At 37.2% G+C, this 22,189-nt stretch overlaps 2 protein-coding genes across 3 annotated transcripts in view; one reads left to right on the top strand and one right to left on the bottom strand.

Moving 5' to 3' along the window:
* Nucleotides 1-22,189, top strand: part of LOC131425921 (octopamine receptor Oamb) — a 348,159-nt gene that overhangs the window by 16,497 nt on the left and 309,473 nt on the right. The gene's annotated exons all lie outside the window — the stretch shown is intronic.
* LOC131425926 (BTB/POZ domain-containing protein 3-like) lies at nucleotides 15,262-18,204 on the bottom strand. The gene is made up of 2 exons (XM_058588229.1): nucleotides 16,829-18,204; nucleotides 15,262-16,754 (listed from the first exon to the last, which is right to left on the bottom strand). Exon 2 carries the CDS (start codon nucleotides 16,726-16,728, stop codon nucleotides 15,601-15,603), a length of 1,128 nt encoding a protein of 375 aa, XP_058444212.1. The 5' UTR covers nucleotides 16,729-16,754; nucleotides 16,829-18,204; the 3' UTR covers nucleotides 15,262-15,600.

The raw sequence follows: 22,189 nt of genomic DNA, 5'->3' as shown, positions 1-22,189 counted from the left end.
TAATTGTGTTTCTTATTTTTAACATTGTCCCGCTAAAATTACCTCACATCACCCGATGCCCAGCAGCTATTCCAACACATTCGACTTGATCGATTTATCGATTGGTAGCTTCGTTCGGTTAAGGGTTAACCGAAACTATTCAATGATCCTTCACTGCGGAAGCCTGCTGATTGAATGAATGTCACTGGCGACAGAAATAGACATTACTTTAGTAGTGCACCTTATCGTACGAGTGCCGATTAGGCGATAGATTTTCACGGCAGTAAACAGAACTATTAGTGTCAGTGAATTAACATGATTGTTCGTTTGATTTGAACGATGCTAATAAATCAAAGTCAGGTTTGGGGCCTGATTGCGCTGTACACATTAATCAGCTTGCGGTTTTCTAAACACAAAGTAATGTAGCAATGAAATTGGTCATTAGTAAAAGGAATTACATGACACCCTGTGCACTGTGAAATACTATCGCGTTCCAGATTTACTTTCCGCAACAGATTCGTTGAATGGAATTGCCGGAAACTATTCAAGCTTTTGCCGTTAGTCGAAATACTTTCCAAGCGGGGTACGTATATTTGATTTGACAATTCGTTTTATTTTGTTTTCATTTGTCCAGATCCCGGTTGTTTTTTTTTTCAAAAAGGCTGTAAAAGCAAGTGACAGTTTCTATTTATTTACTTTCTCTTCTACAGGGTCCGGCACTCGAACCAATTAAAAAGGCCAGAAATTCAGTTTGGAAAATTACTTTTACTTGATTCAAAGTACAAAATGTGTAAAAATAATACAAAATTCAGAATCAATTCACTTTTGCTCGATATGACCACCTTTTGCCTTGAATATGGCCTTGAGACGGTCAAAAAACGAATCGCAAGCTGCCGAATGTGACTTGCAGGTATTTTGGCCCACTCGCTTACAATAACTTTTTTCAGCGCCTCGAGACTGGTGTATCTTTTAGTTCGGACTTTGCTCTCCAAAATGGCCCAAAGAGAATAATCCATTGGATTCGCATCTGGTGAATTCGAGAGCCATTGTGTGGACGTGATGAAGTTCGGAACGTTGTTTCTCAGCCATTCTTGGTTCACTCGAGCTTTGTGAGACGGTGCCGAGTCCTGCTGAAACGTCCATGGTCTGCCACCGAAATGTTTGTCTGCCCACGGCTTCAAAGCAACCTCCAGAATACTTTCCCGATAATATGTCGCCCATCTGCGGTTACAGCGGCCCAAACCATTATCTGTTGCGGGTGCTGCCTCCTGGTGGCCAATCGATGACTCAAATTCTCGTATGAGCGGTCGGTCAAGTAAACCCTATCGTTTTGAGAGTTTACGAATTGCTCAATTGGAAAAATTTTCTCGTCAGAAAATACAATGTTCGGAAATTGACCGCTTTCGGCCAAACGAAGCAATTCCTTCGCTCTCTCAAGTCAGGATTTTTGTTTCGCGTTCACTTTTGGCAAAATGCTTTCTTGCGCTTATAAACAATACAACTCCGAACTGTCATTTAGCAAATTTTTAGAGAGCTGATGCCCGTGCGTCAGCTGCGCGAGCGGTCTGAAGTTGGTTACACTTCGAGTGCCGGACCCTGTATTATTTACCAAGTGGTTTCCACGTTTATCACTCAACTTTTTGTATAAAATGATACCCGGAATCTCCCGACTTTCAAACAGAATTGTAAAATCAAAGAAAACCTCCATAATCACGTCACAATATTCGAAACAGAAACTGAACAATGAGAAACTGTCACTTGCTCATACGGACATTTGAAAAATCAACCGAGAGATGTTCACTGGGATTGAAAATCTAACGCAAAATTTAATTTAACTGGTTCGCCATCTAAGTTTCATATTTTGAACCAGTAGAATTACGATTACTATGTTTTTCTACTGGTTTCTATGGAGAACCAATTACAGACTCTCATAAGTACAGACTAGCGAATCCTTCATAGGGAGCCAAACGAACCAAAAATCAAATTCATATACTCTAGCATAGAAATCTGGTTCTTTTGGCTCCCTAAGAGATATTCGCCGGTCTGTTACTATGAGAGTCTGTAGAACCAATATCTTTTCAATAAATCGGTAGCATTACAGAATCTTTCACGCCAACTATTGATTGATTCAACAATGTGTGGTAATTGGATTTTGAACAAGCCATGATGGCGAGCATTGAGATCCGGAATTGGTACCGGTTTTACAACCTTTTTATATCGCGAACCCTTTTGAAACCATGATAGCTCACCGCGGACTCCCACGTTAAGAATTGATTTAGTTAGTTGGGAGTATATTTACACTGTACGTTGAAAGGACAAATAAGTTTGACAAGTTCAAAAATTACTTTTTTGAGAGGTTAGTGGAATGAACTAGGTCGATAAAAAAAGAGAAAATAATTGCACTTTATTCAAAAAGTCTTTACTATTTCCCCACTTATGGTCACGAGATAGTAACAGATAGTATCTGTCATGATGAAAATATTTGATAACTTGAAACCCGAAAACATCAGGTAGTAACACTTAAATAAAATTTCAAGTCATATTTTGATCGATCCCGTGCGTTATACTTAATGTTGTGAGCAAACTACCAATAAAATTCAAAAATGTCATATCTTGCCACCAGTCCATCTACTCATCTTGCATTTTGATGATTAATATCGTTGTCGATCGAGCAAACTAAAACTGACCCAGGGTAGCTTCATCAAACAAACAGAGGTGTGAGCAAACCCGGTATCAGGCTCCAGACTGACTCGATTTTCAGTGCAGTGAACTTGAAACTAGGTTCGAAACTGGCTTCAAACAAACGGTTTGACAGCAGTTAGAGTGGAAACTTGGTTCGGTTTGGCATCAAGCGAAAACGACATAAGCAGCGATGCTAACCCTACGGATTTAGCCGTTAATATATGGGTTGCTGTTTTTTCTACGGATTTACGGATGAACCTCTTAAAATTTACGGATTTTGCATAATTTCTAAAATTTAAAATCTTCAGATTTCGCATTATTTCTTCAGCGATCTACGAAAAACAAAAAAAAAATGTCCAAAAAGCCTATCAACATTCACTTTAAGGAAAGATTCTGTATGATTCAACGTTCACTGAGTCTTTCATAACACTAATGAAAAGGAAATATTTTATCTTTCGTCTGGTCAATACTTCAGAAATTATTCTTTAAAGTTTATCTATTCGCCCCCGATCATTCATATTTGGAAACTTGTATTTATGACTTAGAACCAGCGTTGCCAGGTTGCCAGATTTATCTCGCTTAGCCAGACGCTCTAACTAATCAGATCTTTTGATTTTTTTTTTAAATTTTACCGGATTTTGTCAGATTTCGCAGTTCTTTACGCGTTTTTGGCCTCTATACGGTGGTGAGAACTTTTTTTGCTCACTGAAAATGAAGTGCGATCAAAATTTCCTTGTATATAGTAAACCCGGACAAATTCAGATAAATTGTTTAGTCAGAGACAGATTATTGAAAACATAACCTGGCCACTCTTCTTAGAACTCCAATTCAGATTTACCATATTCACAGATTTTTGTCTAAAACCACAGATATTTTAACCGCTCAGATTCTCTGTCACAGAACACAGATTTTATCAAAATTCACAGATTCGTACAGATTTTTATGAATATTTCCTAAAAATGGAAGATTTCCAAAATGATTTTCTTAGATTTTGATCGAAAATATGCAACAAAGATGGTATTGAGCAATTTAACGTCTCTGTTATTCACACCGATGCAGAGTACACATACTTATTCATATACGAAATTAGAATGTGTTCGAGCCGAAGTCAAAGTTTTTTGGGTTCAATCTTACACTGAGGTAAAAACACATCTTACACTGAGGTAATTACACTGCGGAAAATGCATTTAGAGTTTCGTAAGCTATGAAATTATGAACCAAGTAGAAGACAATTCTATTACGTGTTATAGAGTATCATAAACAGTTTAATGCCTTTCTCAACTGTTCTCTTGCTATTGCAGTATTTTTTGTTGCATATATGTCTTCAATAATTGGCACGATGCGGCTCGACAAAATTTACTGGGTTATTTCGACATACTCACACTAGCATTAACCTTACAACTACTGAGAATAGCCACACCAACACATTCGCACGTGGATTGGATTATACAGATTTTTCAAGTTTAAACACAGATTCTAAAATGGTAACACAGACTAACAGACATGACAGTATGAGTAAATTCTTATAAAAATAATTTTTCGTGATGCACTAGTTCCACCTATATTTTACTGCGCGAACTATTTACTATCTGTACACCCCTTGTGTTATGTACAAGTTTTTTCACTAGTTGGTTTCCCTTCGTTTGTCAACACCGATCAGCTGCTTGCAGGGTTGCCTGATTTTATCGAAATATTTGAAAATGAATAGTCACAATAAATTATTGGAAGGTAACCATTTATTTGACTCAGCGTTGTTCATCTAGACTATTTTTTATTGTGTTGGTAGTCTTCACCCGAAATTAAGTGGCGGCAGACCAGAAGCAAGTAAATATTGTAACAAAACGGGTTCGATTTTGTATTGCGTTGGAGGATGAGAAGTAGGCACAATTATGTATATAGTTTTGTATTAAATCTGTATCCTGTATGAAATTCGCATGGACGTATACAAAACAATACATTACAGGTAATTCTGTATAATTGGCAACTCTGTTGGTAAATGAAAAAAATAAACACAGTCTAGATGACAGACAGGATGTTTTTGATAGGGTAACGTGGCGCCATCATGACACATGTGAGTACTATCCCAAATAAAGGAATATTCGAAATGACCGTTAAAATGATTGAAGAATCTAATTTGAGTGTCCTGTCTGTTAGTCTGTGATGGTAACTCTGCTCCAATCTGCTAATTTTATGTAAATATCAGAGATGCCAGGTCTGCAGATTTGTCTGAACTTTTGAAAATCGAGTTTTTCGCAGACTTTCGAGTCAAAATTTACAGACTTTCGAAATTACCGTTACGTGTTTTTGCTCGCCAAGTCAGTTTAGCGTATCATACTTTATAGAGAAAAGACAAAAATCTGGCAAAAGATCTGATTAGTTTGAGCGTCTGGCGAGACGAGAAAAGTCTGGCATTTGCCAGACAAATCTGGCAACCTGGCAACGCTACTGACATCTCTGGTAAATATACAAGTCAATATACTTTTCAAAAAAGGGCGAATCTAACAAAAGTAAATAAATCGATTTTCTCTCTCCTACGAATAAATTCTTCAAAATCTTACAATTTTGCCTAAAAATTCGGATTCTACATAAATCTCATTCTAGAAATGAATTCTGAAACTGAATTTGGGAATCAAATTCAGAAGCTGAATTCCTGAATCTGAATACTGGATACGAATTCCGAACTTAAATAAAACACGTAATTCAGTTCTGGAATCCGGTCAAGAAACCAGTTCCAAATATCTAGTTCCACTATCTGGAATTAAAATTCATTCCAGAGTCATAGTGTTAACTTTTGAACCTATATTAAACCTGAAATTAAATTCTAAACCTTTAATGACATTTTGATTTCAGGTGGGCCAAAATCCAAGTTCTGAATTCAGTTTTAGAAATCATTTCCAGAATCCAATCCAAATGAGGCTTTACACATCGCAGAAGGTCTGTTTATGCAGTTGCTGATTGAAAATTTGTTTCAAGACTTCCAAGACTGTCTAACGCACAAAATGAAATGGTCGATCTTTAACCATGGTTTACCATCCATTTATTTACACCAGAATCTGAATTCTGAACATTCCTAAACTGAAACTGAAAAAAAAACTAAATTCGGACTCCGGCTCCGAACTCAGTTGCGAAATTCAGGTTAGGAGTCCAGATCAAGAATTCAGTTCCTGAATTTAATTCTAGAACTTTGGAACTGAACTCATTTGTCGAATCCAAGTTTCGAATTTATTTCTGGAATTGCATCCTGAGCTTCAACTACGAACCTAAATTGAGGAATTGAATTCAGTTTCAAAATACTATTCAAAAATGAATTCTGAATCTAAATTTTGGAATTAAATTATGAAACTGAGCATGTCAGGAACTAAATTCTGGAGCTGAATTTAGGAATTAAGTTATGGTTCAGAAGTTAGTTCAAAAATTTTAGAATTCTTATTTTAAATTTTGTTGCAGAGAATCAGAATTCTGGGTACGACTTTCGAACTTATATTTAATTCTTAGATCTAGTAAAAAAAACGATTCCGAAATTCCAGTTCCAGAATTTAGAATTAAGATTCAGTTCTAGAGATTTCATTATGAAAATGTTAGTAAAAGTAAAAAGGCGGGTGGGTAATGTCAGAGACATAACTGGATGTCGTGAATACGAAAACAACTGACATGTTCCTTAACACTTCCGAATATCAATTAGTTGATCAATTGTATGAATTATGCAAGCATTCCCCTTTTCCACATTTTTCGCAAAAACAAAGAAGGCTTCACTTGATCTCAATTACTGTGAATTTCACACAGCGAAAAGTGCACAAATCTAACCAAACTGTTTTAGATTTGCACTAAACTGAGGATATTTACCTTAGACTTGAGAAAAACAATTCCAAATAGTTCTTTAAAAAAACTTTTAGAGCCATTAAAACGGCTGATTTTGTGTGATGCTCTTAACCGTTGTTTGTTCACCAATGAAAATGATTGGCAGCTGTGACGTAATCTCTCTTGTCGGAAGCGAAACTAGCTTTGCAAACGACACAAAATACATCTACTCGCAGTGGCGATAGAATCCAAACTGATTCAATTTTTGCTTGGAGACTTCTTTTTACGTGATTTCGTTTGTAGCTTTTTCACTAATGGGCGGTCCTAACGGCTATAAAAATAGCCGCATACCGAATTTTAATGTCGATTATTTCATTTCGGATTTGGATAATTTATTGAAAGAAACTATCAATATGCTGTAGGGATTCGATTCTAGCATTCAGAAGTACCAAATTGAGGAACTCACTACGATATTCACCACTTTTCGGAACATTTTCCTCGAACGATTTGTTGTACAGCAGCAGATATTTTGTTCTCTTCCTGAGAACGCGTTCTGATTGGCTTGTGTTGACATGGGTCAAATGAGACAGGTTTTTCAATAGTGTACTATTGAAATACTTCAATGCTTTTGCTATACACGTTTAAATTGAAAAATTTCGATTCTATTGGTAGCTAGATTATATAAATCCTTTCACAGATCACTGAGCTATGAGCTTTGAAAATACGAGAAAGGCAAACGCGCCTTATGAATTATCTTCTTTGATACTCGTTTATATCAAACGTTTCAGAAAAATTTAATTTTGAACTATTTGAGATTATGTCACACCACTGAAAATTTGATCATAAAATTGTGATCATATTTCCGTTGGCATGTAGCAAAAATTATGTTGATTCGTTAGATACAACAAGAGATATTCACGATAAAAAACTTATCACTCTCTCAGAGGGTAAATTTTGAAAAGGCATCCCATAGTAAAGTAAGTCGTATTCACAACAAAAAAATAATTTGAAACTCCTTAACACATGTACATCTTGTTCAGCCATTTGTAAATGAATGGAGGGATTTGGATAAAATTTCAAGTCACCAGCTTTGTGCTTAGTTTGCAACCTGTCTTCAAGGAAGGAAAGCCGCTACTCCCAAATTTGAACAGTTGTTGGGCTGCTGAGATCTATCGTTCCAACGGAATTCTTTAGCCCATGTCCCGCAACCCAGCAAATCGTTGAAACTCTCCAATCCTCGAAACAATCCTCAACAGTTTGCTGGTTACTACATCGGTAATCCATTTACCGGATCCGGTCGGAATTCAATTTGCATACGATACTGAATCAGCTGCCAGATAGACCAAATTCCAGAACAAATTTTCCACCCCCGACTCCGGAATGACCAGGGAGCAGCTTTCAGACGAAATTCTTATCCCGTGCAAACTCAATAAAAGAATTCATTACCTACCCCTTCCCACCCTGGTTATTCCTGGGATTACACTCGTTCCGTGTCGGATGTCTTCCCGAGAGCCCCTTCAACCGAACTCGGATCAACTTTTGCCGTGCTGGTTCCAGTGCCCCAGCTGATGCTTCTAATTTATCTTACTCCGGAGCCTGACGGTGCTTCGTCCGTTCTCCGGTTTGGTGGCCCATTCCATCAATTTTTACAAGCTATCACACGGTTTGTTTTTCGTGCTTGCATCAGCAGCCACGGAACATCCCAAACGGGAGCTTTTCCATGGGAAATAATTTATTCGAAGTGACGAGATCATAGTAGTCGGTTTATTTTGTGTGTGTGTAAATAAGAGAGAGAGAGAGGGTGTACGTGTGATTGTGTACGCAAGCACTCGGAATGATGGGTATGCCTTGTCATGGCTCACTGCGCGGAAAGTACGAGTGAAATTGTCATTAGATCATGATGACAATTGAAATTCCTTTTCGCACGCCATCTGTCTGTCTCACCGGTACGACATCGCTTGCTTGTCGCATTGGATTCTGAGGGGTTGAGCAAATAAACAGAAGCATTCCGGAAGGGGTACTTTTGCTCTGGAATGTGCTTCTAGCTCTGCTTTGAGAATGTAATGTAGTAAAATAAGGACTTTGCTACCGTGCCGAACGATCGTCCACGTCTACGTTTCACAATTTAATCAGTTTGGTATTTGGTAGGAAAAAGTATCAGTATTAAAATCATTGTTCCGAAGTTATATCAACTGACGTCAAAGTTTACCCCAGAACCGTTGGACTCTCGGTCGATCATTTCCTGGTAAATAAACAATCGATCGATTCATTTATAACGAAACGAACACCTAAACAGCAACACCTACCAGAAACCTGATTTGCGAACTGATAAGCCAACTAAGCAAAGTATGTCAATCTGGTCGAGCTACGCTAGCGGGTGCTCCTGGAGCCGCCGGACGCTGGTAGACGCCGTAACGTAGTTCCTTTTTTGACCAGGACAAGTCTTCTACGGGCGAACGTCGTCTCCCGGCCGGTGGCAAAAAGGCTGACAGCGCTCTCGCATTAGTGCTGCTACTTATTTTTTGTTTTCAATCGTCACACAAACGAATAAAATAAAATCTATTTCTACCGCACACAAACCTGCAACGTCGCTTCTGGCTGGATATGGCGCTTCGCTTCGCATCTTGTTTGTTTTCACGTTCGTTTATTTGCATATTAATGTGTAATGAGTAATTTTACCTCAAACGGCACTCGTCGTTGCTCCGTTTGTGCGGATTGAAGAAACTTCACTTATTAGAAGGTCGACAAACGTGGAAACGATTGGATTGGGGGAAAAAAATCACTCCATCTAGTTTTCCATGCGAAGCTGGCTCTTTCAAAGACCGATAAGCCATCTGTCAAAATTCACTTTGAATAGGAAGTGCGGACGAGCGAAAACTAATCGTATAGTAATCATAACATCATAACATGGAGTCTACTAATCACAACATTTTGCGTGATTGCTTACGATTGCAAGTAGTTCGTAGTGAGCAGTAGTAGGAACGGCACACGTTTGCTTGTTTAAAGTTGTCTCGAACAGTCGGTGTTGAACAGTCGTTCGCACCGCACGCGAATAGCTCTTGGCTCCTGGAAATTGGAAGACTACCATAAAACCAATCTTTATCAAGACATAACTAAACTAGGGGTCTAATCGAAGAATAATTTAGCCTAATTAATTTATATTCTTCAAAAATGGCTGCGTCCAACCGGAAAGGCAACAAGCCAACGGTTAAAAATAATACTATACGTAAGAAATACCAATTCGTTACTCCAAATTTTTCTAACAACATTGACAATCTTATAGAATCTGAATGTAAAAATAAAAGACAACGGACGGATTTCCCTTCCGTTGATTCTATGCCGTCTAACAATATTTACGAGTTTCTTCCTGAATCCGATTGTAGCGACATAGAAGAAAATTCTTCAAAAATTCCCAAAATAGACGCTTGTCGTTCTGGGAAGGAACAACAATCCTTGCCTCCAGTGACGGTGATGATTCCCGACTTCAAAGTATTCCGTACTGAGCTTTCTACTTTTCTCCCGGAAGTAAAAGTCTCATTTCAAATCGGACGAAGAGGAGAATGTCGAGTCTTGGTTGATGGATTGGAAGATTATGAACGTCTTATCCGATATTTGTCCGAGAAACTTCATAAATTTTATTCATATGATATAAAATCAGACAGACCCTTCAAGGTCAAGGGTGGCAAAAACTCGCTCATAAGATTTGATTTTTTCTATTCATCAGCTCACCACATGATTTACGATGCAATCCGAAAAATGATGGTAAAGATGAAAATCATCGCTGATTTAAACAAACACACTCACCTATACAGAGCACCGCTGACATCAAATTATGATGGTATTGATGGTTCTCAGTTTTGATTTCATAGCATTTAACTCTCATTCCTAGTTTTAAAAAGTGAGTACTGAGTTTGGCATCACTTTACCGAGCTACACCGGTGAGTGTATTCTTAAACCACAGAGCTGCCAACACAACCCAGATTTTCGGTTTTGTTTTTGCTGGTACTCAAAACGAACACGAGCATTAATGTACGAAAACAAATGTCGAACCGTAGTGTGATGTATACCATAAACGATTGACTTTCATGTCTCGAGCTAAACACAACTGGCTACTAAAACGAATGCGTTCTCCAGCATGCGAGAACATGTCTTGAGAAATAGATTGAAATGGCATCGATTCGAACATTGGCCGCCCATGGCAACTCTGGTGGGTGGGGAATACAAGCGAGACAGTTTCATAAGAATCTGATTCAATGTGTTGATGTTCAAACACATCAAATCACAACTCAAAAATCGTCTCTCAGTGGGTTCTAATATTTGATGTGCACTCAGCGCTCATCTGCTGATTGCTTGACACTACGATGTTGAGACGATGTTTTCTCTATACGAATGGTTACCCAGTTACTCAACTCGTTCAGTGATGCTTTTGAAACCGATTTGCAGGTGAGCTGAACTCGGTGATGATGAAGTACTGAGTTGATTATTGCCAGCCCTGTTCAGGGCTGTTTTGAAAGGCTTATGAAATGATCAAAGTACTTAAGAAATTTAAAATGAACTTAAAAGACTGCTTGGTTTTGACCCTTCCCAAGTAATACTTATGAAAAAAAGAGCGAATGGTACTTCTAAACCACATTCTGGAATTTCCCATAAACTTTACCTAACACACTTCAATCGTAAACAATTTGAAAACTTTAGAAAAAGTACGTTTCATTGTCCTCATTAACATTCATTGGGAACATTATAAACGGTATAATCGACGACACGACCTGCCACTCGCTATTAAAAACTGTATCACAAATTTAACTACTCCTCAGTAACTCGTACTGTCAAAACAAAATTACTCGAAAAATGTATGAAACTGGCAACCCAGCCTGAAAAACTGTTGTTTGCTAAGACAAGACCTGACAACTGGCTTCTTATTCTTCCTTCCGAATCATCCTTCTCGTCATTTTCACCCTGTGGAATAAATACCAACGTATCGGCTACAGTGTAGCCATATTTACAGATTTTTTAATAACTATGCTAGGAAAAAAATATTACATATAAATTTTTAGAATTTAGGTTTTTGATTTGAAATAAACATAAAACATGTTTTGGTGAAAGCATTTCTTTATTATATATTAATGCTTAAAAACAATTAATTGAGCTTTGATGACAAAACACGAAATATCTCTTGTTGAACGCAAAATCGAATCCTTTGTTGACGTATACCCGGATCTTTTGGAAACCGGAAGAAGTCAGGTTTGGATAGAAATGCTTAATGCGACCACAGTGTGGAACACAACAGTTCATTCTTCTCGTGAAACTAAACACACTTTCGAGTTTACAGTAATTTAACAAATATTATTTGGTTACCTTTAATTCACTAAAAAGAAAAACGGCTTGATGCCTATTTTAATTACACAGTCCTGCCACTATAAACATTTATTACCAATGAGATTGAAAAAAATGTGAAACATTCTCCGAAAATTTTCATTTTCATTGGTGAGCTAAAATTATACATTTTAATAAATATGTTTTCTGATTTTCTTTATACTTGGCATCATTGCTCGCGTACCCTGCAAAAGTTTTTTCTTTTAACAATGTGCAGGTGGTAACATCAAAATCAGCCAATCAGAAACTGGTCCATTTTGGAACAAAAGCAGCCCCCCAGATATCAGGTCTTGTCTTAGGTTGTTTGTAAAATAAGGAGTGTATCGAAAAGTAGTTAGCAACATTCAAACAGTTATTACTCTGAAATGGCTTGATTTTTTGCAGCGTGTTTTGCGGTGACATGTTTGTTTACATGTCAATAACAGCTGCGCAATCGATTGGTTTCGGTACGGTTTATCGTTTCAATGATGAGTCGAATTGATCCGGAAACGCAAAAGAAAAGTTCGGTAAAACCCTTTCCATGAAGGATTTGCCCCGATCCGGTAGGAAAACGGGTCCCAGCCAGCCCGGCCGGGACTTAAAAGTGGTTGAGTACATCAGGAAAAACCCATCGGCGTCAACGCGGGATTTGGCCAAGCAGTTCAACACCAGCATCGGGATGATTCAACGAATCGAAGTTCGCAACTCCCTGAAAACGTACAAGAAACAGAAGGTGCCGAAAAAGTCTCTGGTACAGCAAGTTCAGGCCAAAACTAGAGCGCGAAAACTGTATAACCGGATTCTACAGAATAATGACGGATGCATCCTGATCGACGACGAAACCTACGCCAAGGAAGACTCGAACGCTGCCCGAACCGCAATATTATACGAAATCGGTGCACCAGGACCTGGACGACGCTGACACCACGGTGGCGATGGAGAAGTTTGGGCAGAAGGTGTTGGTTTGGCAAGCAATTTGTACCTGTGGTTTGCGGTCGTCGATTTCCTTCACGAAGGGCACAATTAACGCCAAGGTGTAAGAGGAAGAATGTTTGAAGAAGAGAATGTTGCCACTGTACAGAAAGCATAAGGCTCCTCCTCTCTGCTGGCGGGTTTGGCTTCAGCCCACTACGCCAACTCCGGTCTACAGTGGTTGTCAAAAAATAATGTACAATTCGTGGAAAAGAACCTCAACCCACCGAACTGCCCGGATCTTCGGCCAATTGAACTTCTGGCAATTGACAAGCGGCACTTTCGGAAGGAAGGCACAGTGTCCCAAAACATGCAGGAGTTAAAAAAAAACTGGACAACTGCCACCAGGAAAGTCACAAAAGTAACTGTGCAGAATTTAATGAAGAATGTCAAGTCCAAAGTGCGAGTGTTTCACAGAAACTAGGATTTTCTTCAACATAATCAGTGAAATGCATAAAAGTGTAATTTTTCTACTATATATCGAAAATTGACGTCAAAATATGTTTTTTTGCTTTTTTATTCAATAATCAATGTTACTCACTACTTTTCGATACACTCCTTCCTCCACTCCGTCACTACGCCTTATTCAAAATCAGGGTGTTTAATCTACTTATTAATAATGCTGCCCTGGCTGTATTTGGAATTGAACAGATACTGAATTCTGTTAGCATCTTTGTGGTATCTTTTTTCTAATTCGTAGATTCTAATCAAACAAAACAATCATATGAAACCAGTTTTGAACCGCTAAAAATTACTAAAAAACCATGGGGACATATAACAGATCGGCTGAAAAGTTCGTATCGTTTCTATGAGAGGGCGCCACTAGAATTAAATCCATACCATTTTCAGTTAGTACCAACCTTCAAAAGATACGTGTATAAATTTGACAGCTGTCTGATTATTAGTTTGTGAGATATTGCATTTTGAGTGAAGCTACTTTTGTTATTGTGAAAAAAAATGGAAAAAAGGAATTTCGTGTGTTGATGAAACACTACTTTTTGATGAAAAAAAGTTCCGCCGATACCAAAAAAATGGCTTGATGAGTGTTATCCAGACTCTGCACCGGGCGAAGCAACAATTCGTAAGTGGTTTGCAAAATTTCGTACTGGTCATATGAGCACCGAAGACGATGAACGCAGTGGACGTCCAAAAGACCGATGAAAACGTGAAAAAAATCCACAAAATGATTTTCAATGACCGTAAAGTGAAGTTGATCGAGATAACTGACACCCTAAAGATATCAAAGGAACGTGTTGGACATATTATTCACGAATATTTGGATATGAGAAAGCTTTGTGCAAAATGGGTGCCGCGTGAGCTCACAATCGATCAAAAACAACAACGAAAAACCATGCTGAAATTGAACGAATTGGGTTTCGAATTGCTCCCTCATCCACCGTATTCTCCAGATTTGGCCCCCAGTGACTTTTTTCTGTTCTCAGACTTCAAGAGAATGCTCGCTGGTAAAAAAATTAGAAGCAATGAAGAGGTAATCGCTGAAACTGAGGCCTATTTTGAGGCAAAGGACAAATCGTACTACAAAAATGGTATCGAAAAGTTGGAAGATCGCTATAATCGCTGTATCGCCTCTGATGGCAATTATGTTGAATAATAAAAACGAATTTTGGCAAAAAAATGTGTGTTTCTATTAAACGATACGAACTTTTCAGCCGAACTGTTAGTCATATAATTTTGATCTTGTGCGATAGGGTTAAACAACTTCTTAAACTGGGCTTTCTACTGTTTAACAAACAGGGTAGCGGAAATATTTTTGGTTGATATGTATCTAATATGTTTATGAATGGAAAAGTCTTCCAAAATCCGGGAATCGGTGTACTTCAATTTCATAACATAGAATATTTAATAATGGCCAAAATATATCTATTACCCTACATGATCATTTGTTGAACTTGGCTCTTGTACTGATCATTCTGTAATTCGGAATACAACAAAAAAGTTCAATACGATCGAAAACGTTTCTTTCACACTTCTTACAGAGCGATAAAACTCTAAAATCTTCTGGAAACGATAGATCAAACCATCATCTCTAAATAAATAAGTTCGTGCCATTCGCAATTACTGCTATTGCTCGAACCGTATTTGCATAGGCAGTCAATCAATTGCAGGCCTCAATGAGCCATATTACTTCTCGACATCTTTTCCCAGGTACAAGTTTTGAGAGTATGGTTCTTGCGAACTGCCTCACGAGATTTCGAAGATCCATTGAGCTTCCTGCGTTTGCAATTTGCATTACGTCATAATGTTTATTATCCTGACGCGTGGTCCATGTGTTCTGAAACGAGTGAACCTTTCATTTCATTACATTGTCATGGATTGCTTAGTTCATGTGTTAACTAAGACTGAGAGCACAGACAATTTACTTGGCAAGGGGAATTGGTCTGCTCAGTAGCATATACTCTCACGCATCCAGTTTCTCTCTAATATAGGTCTCTTATACAGCTATGTCAAGCAAAGTGTTCACAGCAGATGTTTTTTTGTTGCTTTGTTCGTTTGAGGATTCACAATACAAGCCCTGTGTATATTTTTGTTACATACACATACTCTCTATCTCTTTCTCTCTCTCTCTCTCTCTCTCTCTCACACACACAAACACATTTGCTCAGTTCGTCGAGCTGAGTCGAATGGTATATGACATTCGGCCCTCCGGGCCTCGGTTAAAAAGTCGCTTTTCACAGTGATTGCATAGCCTTTCTATATGAGAAAGGCAAAAAGGTAAAACAGACGGATTTATACTATTTTATAGAATTGTGTATTTTTTTAAATTAAAAGTAATTTGTGTTTTAATTACAAGATTTGTCATGATACTGTATTTGCCTTGTAGTATAAATAGGCGATCGGTGGATAACACCCATTATCATTATTCCAAATTTCTAGATTGATGTCATTGGGACCTGGTCGACATGAACCTAGGCAGAACGGCTCTACTTTTGTTTTATGTTTAATAGATATTGTATAATAAACATTGGGTTTAATGTCAATCGGTTTGAAAAATATATCAACTATTTTCATTATGTCGTCGTTATCATTTCTAAAAGTGTATTCACCTTTCATAGTGTATTCACCGTAGAACTCACTAATATCAATCTGTACTCTATGTATTTCGTTAGCGGATTTATAACAAAGTCCTAATCCGGTGAATTTGACACCTAGTTCTTTTTTGATTCGAAAATTTAGCGATTCAATGATCTTGGAATCATCAGAGGGCATTCCGAAAAACAGAAGTTTTTTCCACGTAATAATTGAATTCAACCTGATATCTAATTCTAAATCTGAAATATTTTCCTCGTAGTTAGTTTTTTGCCACGTATCCAAGATTTCTAGCAGTTGATCGTTTGTACAGTAGATTGTCTTGGCAGTTACAATTAATTTGAGTAATTTGCGGTCCAACCGTTTAAAGTCTGCCTGATCGATGTAAGAGAAAGGATCGTCACAAATTATTTTCAAGCACTTCCGGTCGATTGACTTAAATTTGTAGAATCGATTATCGATCAATTTACAGAGCACATTTTCTGAGTTAATGGTCTGATTAAGAAAGTTTTCCACTGCTTCCAATATTTTGTCCAACGAAAATTTTTTCGATTCGTTGTAAATTTCGCGCACATTCTCGGAGGTTAGGTCAATCTTTCCGCAATAGACAAACCGTAGTAACTCCAGCAAAATGTTCGGATCGCTGTCTTCAATTGGGAACTCGTTGACGGTAGAGTTTGTGAATAGTTGAAAGAAGTAATTCGATGTTCTGAACAGGATGAACTTATGACCGTATATTCGCTGCTTGTCCGGACCCACCAAGAAGATTACATCCGACATGAACTGGTTGTTGAGAAGGAACTCTCCACGTTCGGTTTCCGTTTTTATCTGCACCGGAGTCGGGATCGGATCAGTTGTTATTTCTACTTTTACACCTGATGTTTCACTATTCGCCATTGTAGCACTGAAGTTCAGATATTATCCTTCGGAAGAATATTAAATTATGAGAATATTACTAAAGCACTGAACAAATAAATTTTAAGGTTATTAAGCTTACTGTATTTTATCACGAAACTGAATTTCCTCCTTGCTCCTGTTTACTGCACAGAATATGATTAATTAGGGATGTCGTAATATTGATCGATTAATCGAGTAATCGATTAATAACTCAAATAATCGAATAAATTTCAATCGATCAGTTTCAAAATTATACTCGATTATTAGCGGCCCTTACACGATCATTAAAAGTGTCATTACTAAGTATTGACACTTCTGCTCAAACGCTCGTCATTACTGCATTACTGTACATCATTACTTTTTAGCATTACACGTTCATTATTAATGATGAGTATTTGTTACTACTCCAGCAATAGCAATAGCAATATTTTTATTTTCGTCTAGCTGAAAATAAATTTGATTTGCCATTGTAACGTTAAGGTTAATAAAATATTAAATCTACACCGTCATTTTTTCGCGTATAGTTCTAAAGATATTCAGCACTTCCACAAAAAAAATAAGAAGAAGAAATTATGTTGGTAATGATGGAAAATCCGAAATTCCATCATTACTCGTGTCATTACTGAACTCGTAGACCTTACACGATCATTAAAAGTGTTATTACTTTTTAGTAATGACACTTTTAATGATCGTGTAAGGGCCGCTATTGAATAATCGAGTAATTCGAAATTCCCGACATCCCTACGATTAATGATGTAATCAATGATGAACATCGCCTTATATTGAGCTCAATTTTACTTTTACTGCGTCGTTGCAGGTTACAATCGTGGGAATCGAACTCAAGTGGATTACACTGAAATAAAAATCTTGTTTATATTCAGTGGACTCGTCATATGAATTATATGCATCGTATAATTCATGAAAGTCATATGTAAACTTATAATCTTTATAAAAAATTTACATGAAGTCTAAATCAGTGCAACCATAATTAATTGTTAAGAATATAATGTATAATTCATGTGAAAGCTCAATAGAACTAAAACGATGTCAAATAAGTTTTGAATCGTCATAACCATTATCAATGTGATAAGAATTTCATATCTATGTGAGACGAAAAGTCAATGAAACTTATTCCAATATAATTTTAGTATTAATTAGATTTGCTATATGGATCGCATGAAGATACAGATAGTATGTCACAGAAACATAACCTGATTGGAAGGAGACATAAAACCTTAATAACCGAGGAAATGAGCTAATTTCATTAGGAACAAATTGTTTTCATATGAGAATGGTCGCGAATTTTATTACCTATAGTTGTGTGTCCTCGATATTTATCAGTTGCTCCAGGTAAGCTTTCTTGGATTTTCTACATTATAGAAATATTTACAGTCGTAGTATACATTTAAATCATCAGGTTGTTCGAATATATAGAACTACACTGAAAATCATTTCCACCTATTTTTTGAGGAGAAATCACTCATTATCGAGCTCTTCTATAAGCTACTCAAAATTAGGTCGTTATCTAGTCAAACTTTGAGTTGATCGGTAACAATGGGTAGCGTGCTTTGTTATGGCATAACACTTGTACTAAACTTACATGTACCTAATTTTTGAGATCATCATTAGTTACCCAAAATTGGGGGAGGTGCACTTTAGTTGATTTTGGGTAGGTTTTGACCCAAAATAGGGTAGCGGCTGGTAAGAGTGTGTACTGACCAGAGATGCCATTTATACAGATTTTTACATGCGGATACAGATTTAATACAGATTTCCCAAATTTAATACATATTTGTACAGATACCACAAAGAGAAAGAAAGAAATATTGAAACTTTTACGTCTGAGCTATCTATTAGTGATTAATTGCACATTAAAATGGAAATTTTTCGTGCAGATATTTGATGATGAATATCTTTCGGAAGTGGAAAACTGTGTCACACTTTTTTTTTACGAACAATGAGAGAAAAGTTTACACCAAAATTTAGCAATACTTGGTAAAACATGTAGTCAATGTAAACTAAGTTATTCTGTTTTATATTGATTTACCAACCCGATACTACACTGAAAATAATATTCACGCTAGCATCATCGTGCAAAACATTTGATCTATCACTGTTTGTAGAATACATAAAATTAATGAACATATACACTTAACTCATAAAATGAGTGTAAAAACTGTTGATATTCATTTATCTGAAATGCACATCAAAACGATAAGACATGTCGTTACCTCTAGAATCTATATGAATTTTATGTGAATGTCACATTGTTTTCCACATAGATTTCAATTGAATCAGAGTTGATCGATTCAAGTGTCTTGCACATACATTTGTGGTGTACTTATTCCCACTAGAAAATGAAGTGTTTAGCACATGTAGTTCGATTTAGTAGCAAAACACATCACATCCAAAGGAAAAACACATCAAAGCTAAGTGAAAAATAATCTAATCTCGCATCTTAGTGAATTTTCACATAAAATCTTGAAACAAATCGCCTTGGTTATGTAATGAAATGAAAAAGCATATTAAATTGAAGTGGTGTTTACATATGAATCGATCGGGCAAATTTTTATCAGTGTAGATGGAATACGGAAATTCAGCGCGCACGATCTGGCATCGCTGAATTCACACAAGCAGGGTTTAATCAAAGACATCATATTAACAAGATATCCAGCTCTCACAATTCCCGAACAAATCATTGGCAACAACATTTTTTGCGAGCATGGCGCCCTCAGGCGAGTTCGCATCGAATCTCGTACACAGAAGCAGGGGAGAGAAATGTCAAATTCGTGCGCGCCATAATAGCAGGGCTGCGCACCCATACAATTGACAGGATATGTTGAATGTGATGCCGTGCGATGGCGTTGTTGAACTGAAGATTGATTTCGCTCCAAGCTGACAGGGTCTGGTTTATAATGCAAATCGAAGGGGGTCGTACCCAGAGTTGCCATTTTAAAATCTGTGTTTCAACTTGAAGAATATGTGTACCATCGGTGTTACATATTTTCGACCATGATCCATGAAAATCTGTGAAAAACATTTTGAAAATATGCCCTTTTTATGAAATACTCATAAAATTCTGTAGAAATCTGTGAATTTTGACAAAATCTGTTTTCTGTGTTCAGAAACTGTGTGGCAAAATAGGCAAAAAAAATCTGTGGTTTTACAGAAAAATCTGTGAATAAGGTAACTCTGGACTCGTGCCAACAGTCAGCCGATTCCGTATGGAATCGCACTATCGTCCCTGCTTTTGCGCCATCAACCATATGGTGGTTGAAAATTCTAACATCCATTTCGAGTTCTAAGATTTGGTAGGAAAATTTCGTTACTTTTTTTCGTCGTCGCTAATTTTTCAGTTTGGAAATTTTTAACACTCATCACCTTGTGATTCTGGAACCAGAAGGTGGATATGGATAAAATTCATGAATTCCGTATGGGACCATAAGACTTTCACTTGAATACTCTTCCCAGCAATACTGTCCACACCAAGAGAGAGAGAGAGAGAGCTTCTCTTCAACTAAAAAAAAGTTTCATCGGTTATCAAGATCAATGGCCACCACTAAACATCGTCATACCCGTGAAGCATGTGGGGATTCGTAGTTGATTAAAAATTTTGCCATGGACCAAATATATTATAAATCAATATGGATCACTTTAACGAATTCAATACAAATCGAAAAAGTCATCACATAAATAAACATAATATAGTTTATCACAGATTCTCTGCTGAAGTGCCGATTCTATTCCACACTGAATCGCGTAGATTTCTGCTTGGAACACAGTACAGTATCTACCAAGTGAATCAGACTGCTCTAGTCTCATTTCACGACAGTAGACACCAGCACCAGCACGAGCATTCAACAGAGAACCGTCCGTATTACAAACTATGTGTTCATCAGTCGGTGTTGAACAGTCGTTCGCACCGCACGCGTATAGCTCTTGGCTCCTGGAAATTTTTTCTGGCTACCTAGAGTTTCATTGATTCAAGGCTTCAGTATTTTTCAAGGCTACCTGAGTCACTAACAGTCTTTTTAAAGACTAACAATTAGTCAGCCTTTCTCAAGGCTATACAAAAAGTGATATTTGAGTGACTAAGTGATACATAGAGTGATATTAGAGTGACTAAGAAATTAATCAGCCTTTTTTAAGGCTAGCTAGGAGTCTAATCGAAGACTAATTTAGCCTAGTTAGTTTAATTTAAAATTTCATTCATTTCAAAAATGCCTGCGTCCAACCGGAAAGGCAACAAGCCTAAGGCTAAAAATAATTCAATACGGAATAAATCACAATCCGTTATTCAACATTTATCTAATAACATTCACGATCTTATATAATCTGAATGTAAAAATAAAAGACAATGGACGGAATTCCCTTCCGTTGATTCTATGCCGTCTAACAATATTTACGAGATTCTTCTTGAATCCGATTGTAGCGACATAGAAGAAAATTCTTCGAAAATTCCCAAAATGGACGCTTGTCGTTCTGGGGAGAAACAACAATCTATGCCTCCAGTGACGGTGATGATTTCCGACTTCAAAGCATTCCGTACTGAGCTTTCTACTTTTCTCCCGGAAGTAAAAGCCTCATTTCAAATCGGACGAAGAGGAGAATGTCGAGTCTTGGTTGATGGCTTGGAAGATTACGAACGACTTATTCGATATTTGTCCGAGAAACTTCATAAATTTTATTCATATGATATAAAATCAGACATACCCTTCAAGGCTGTCTTGAAAGGCTTATCAAATGATCAAAGTATTGATGAAATTAAAAATGAAATAAAAGAATTGCTTGGTTTTGCCCCTTCTCAAGTAATACTTATGAAAAAAAGAGCGAATGGTACTTCTAAACCACGCTCTGGAATTTCCCATGAACTTTACCTAATACACTTCAATCGAAGTGATGTAAACAATTTGAAAGCTTTAGAAAAAGTACGTTTCATTCCCACATTAAAATTCATTGGGAACATTATAAACGGCATAATCGTATTGCAAACTTAACGCAATGTCGTCGTTGCCAAGGTTTCGGCCATGGAACCAAAAATTGTCATATGGATATACGGTGTTTGAATTGTGGTAAATCGCATTCGAAAGACGTTTGTCCAATGAATGAAACCACTGATAAATTTTCATGTTCAAATTGCAATGGAAATCATAAATCCAATTATTTGAAATGTCCTGTCAGGGAAATAATTTTAAACGCTAGTTCGCTTAGGCAACAAGTCAAATCAACGACCTTAAATCTACAGAACATTCCTGAAAATAAAAAAAAACCGTTACAAATGCCACGCCTAATTCTTTTAAGGCCCTTATTTCTTCGAATTTAAAACAAAAAACAGGAGCGCCTTCCAATTCGTCTTCTAACGAAAACAATTTATTGACAGGTAGATCGACCTCGTCATCATCTTCTTCTAATGTCCGTTACGCTAGTGTAACAGATAAAAATCTTCCACTTAATTCTTCTA

Source organism: Malaya genurostris, chromosome 1 (assembly GCF_030247185.1).
Source record: "Malaya genurostris strain Urasoe2022 chromosome 1, Malgen_1.1, whole genome shotgun sequence".
NCBI lineage: Eukaryota > Metazoa > Arthropoda > Insecta > Diptera > Culicidae > Malaya > Malaya genurostris.
The sequence above is the reverse complement of the archived record's forward strand: the minus strand, read 5'-3'. Positions and strand labels throughout refer to the sequence as shown.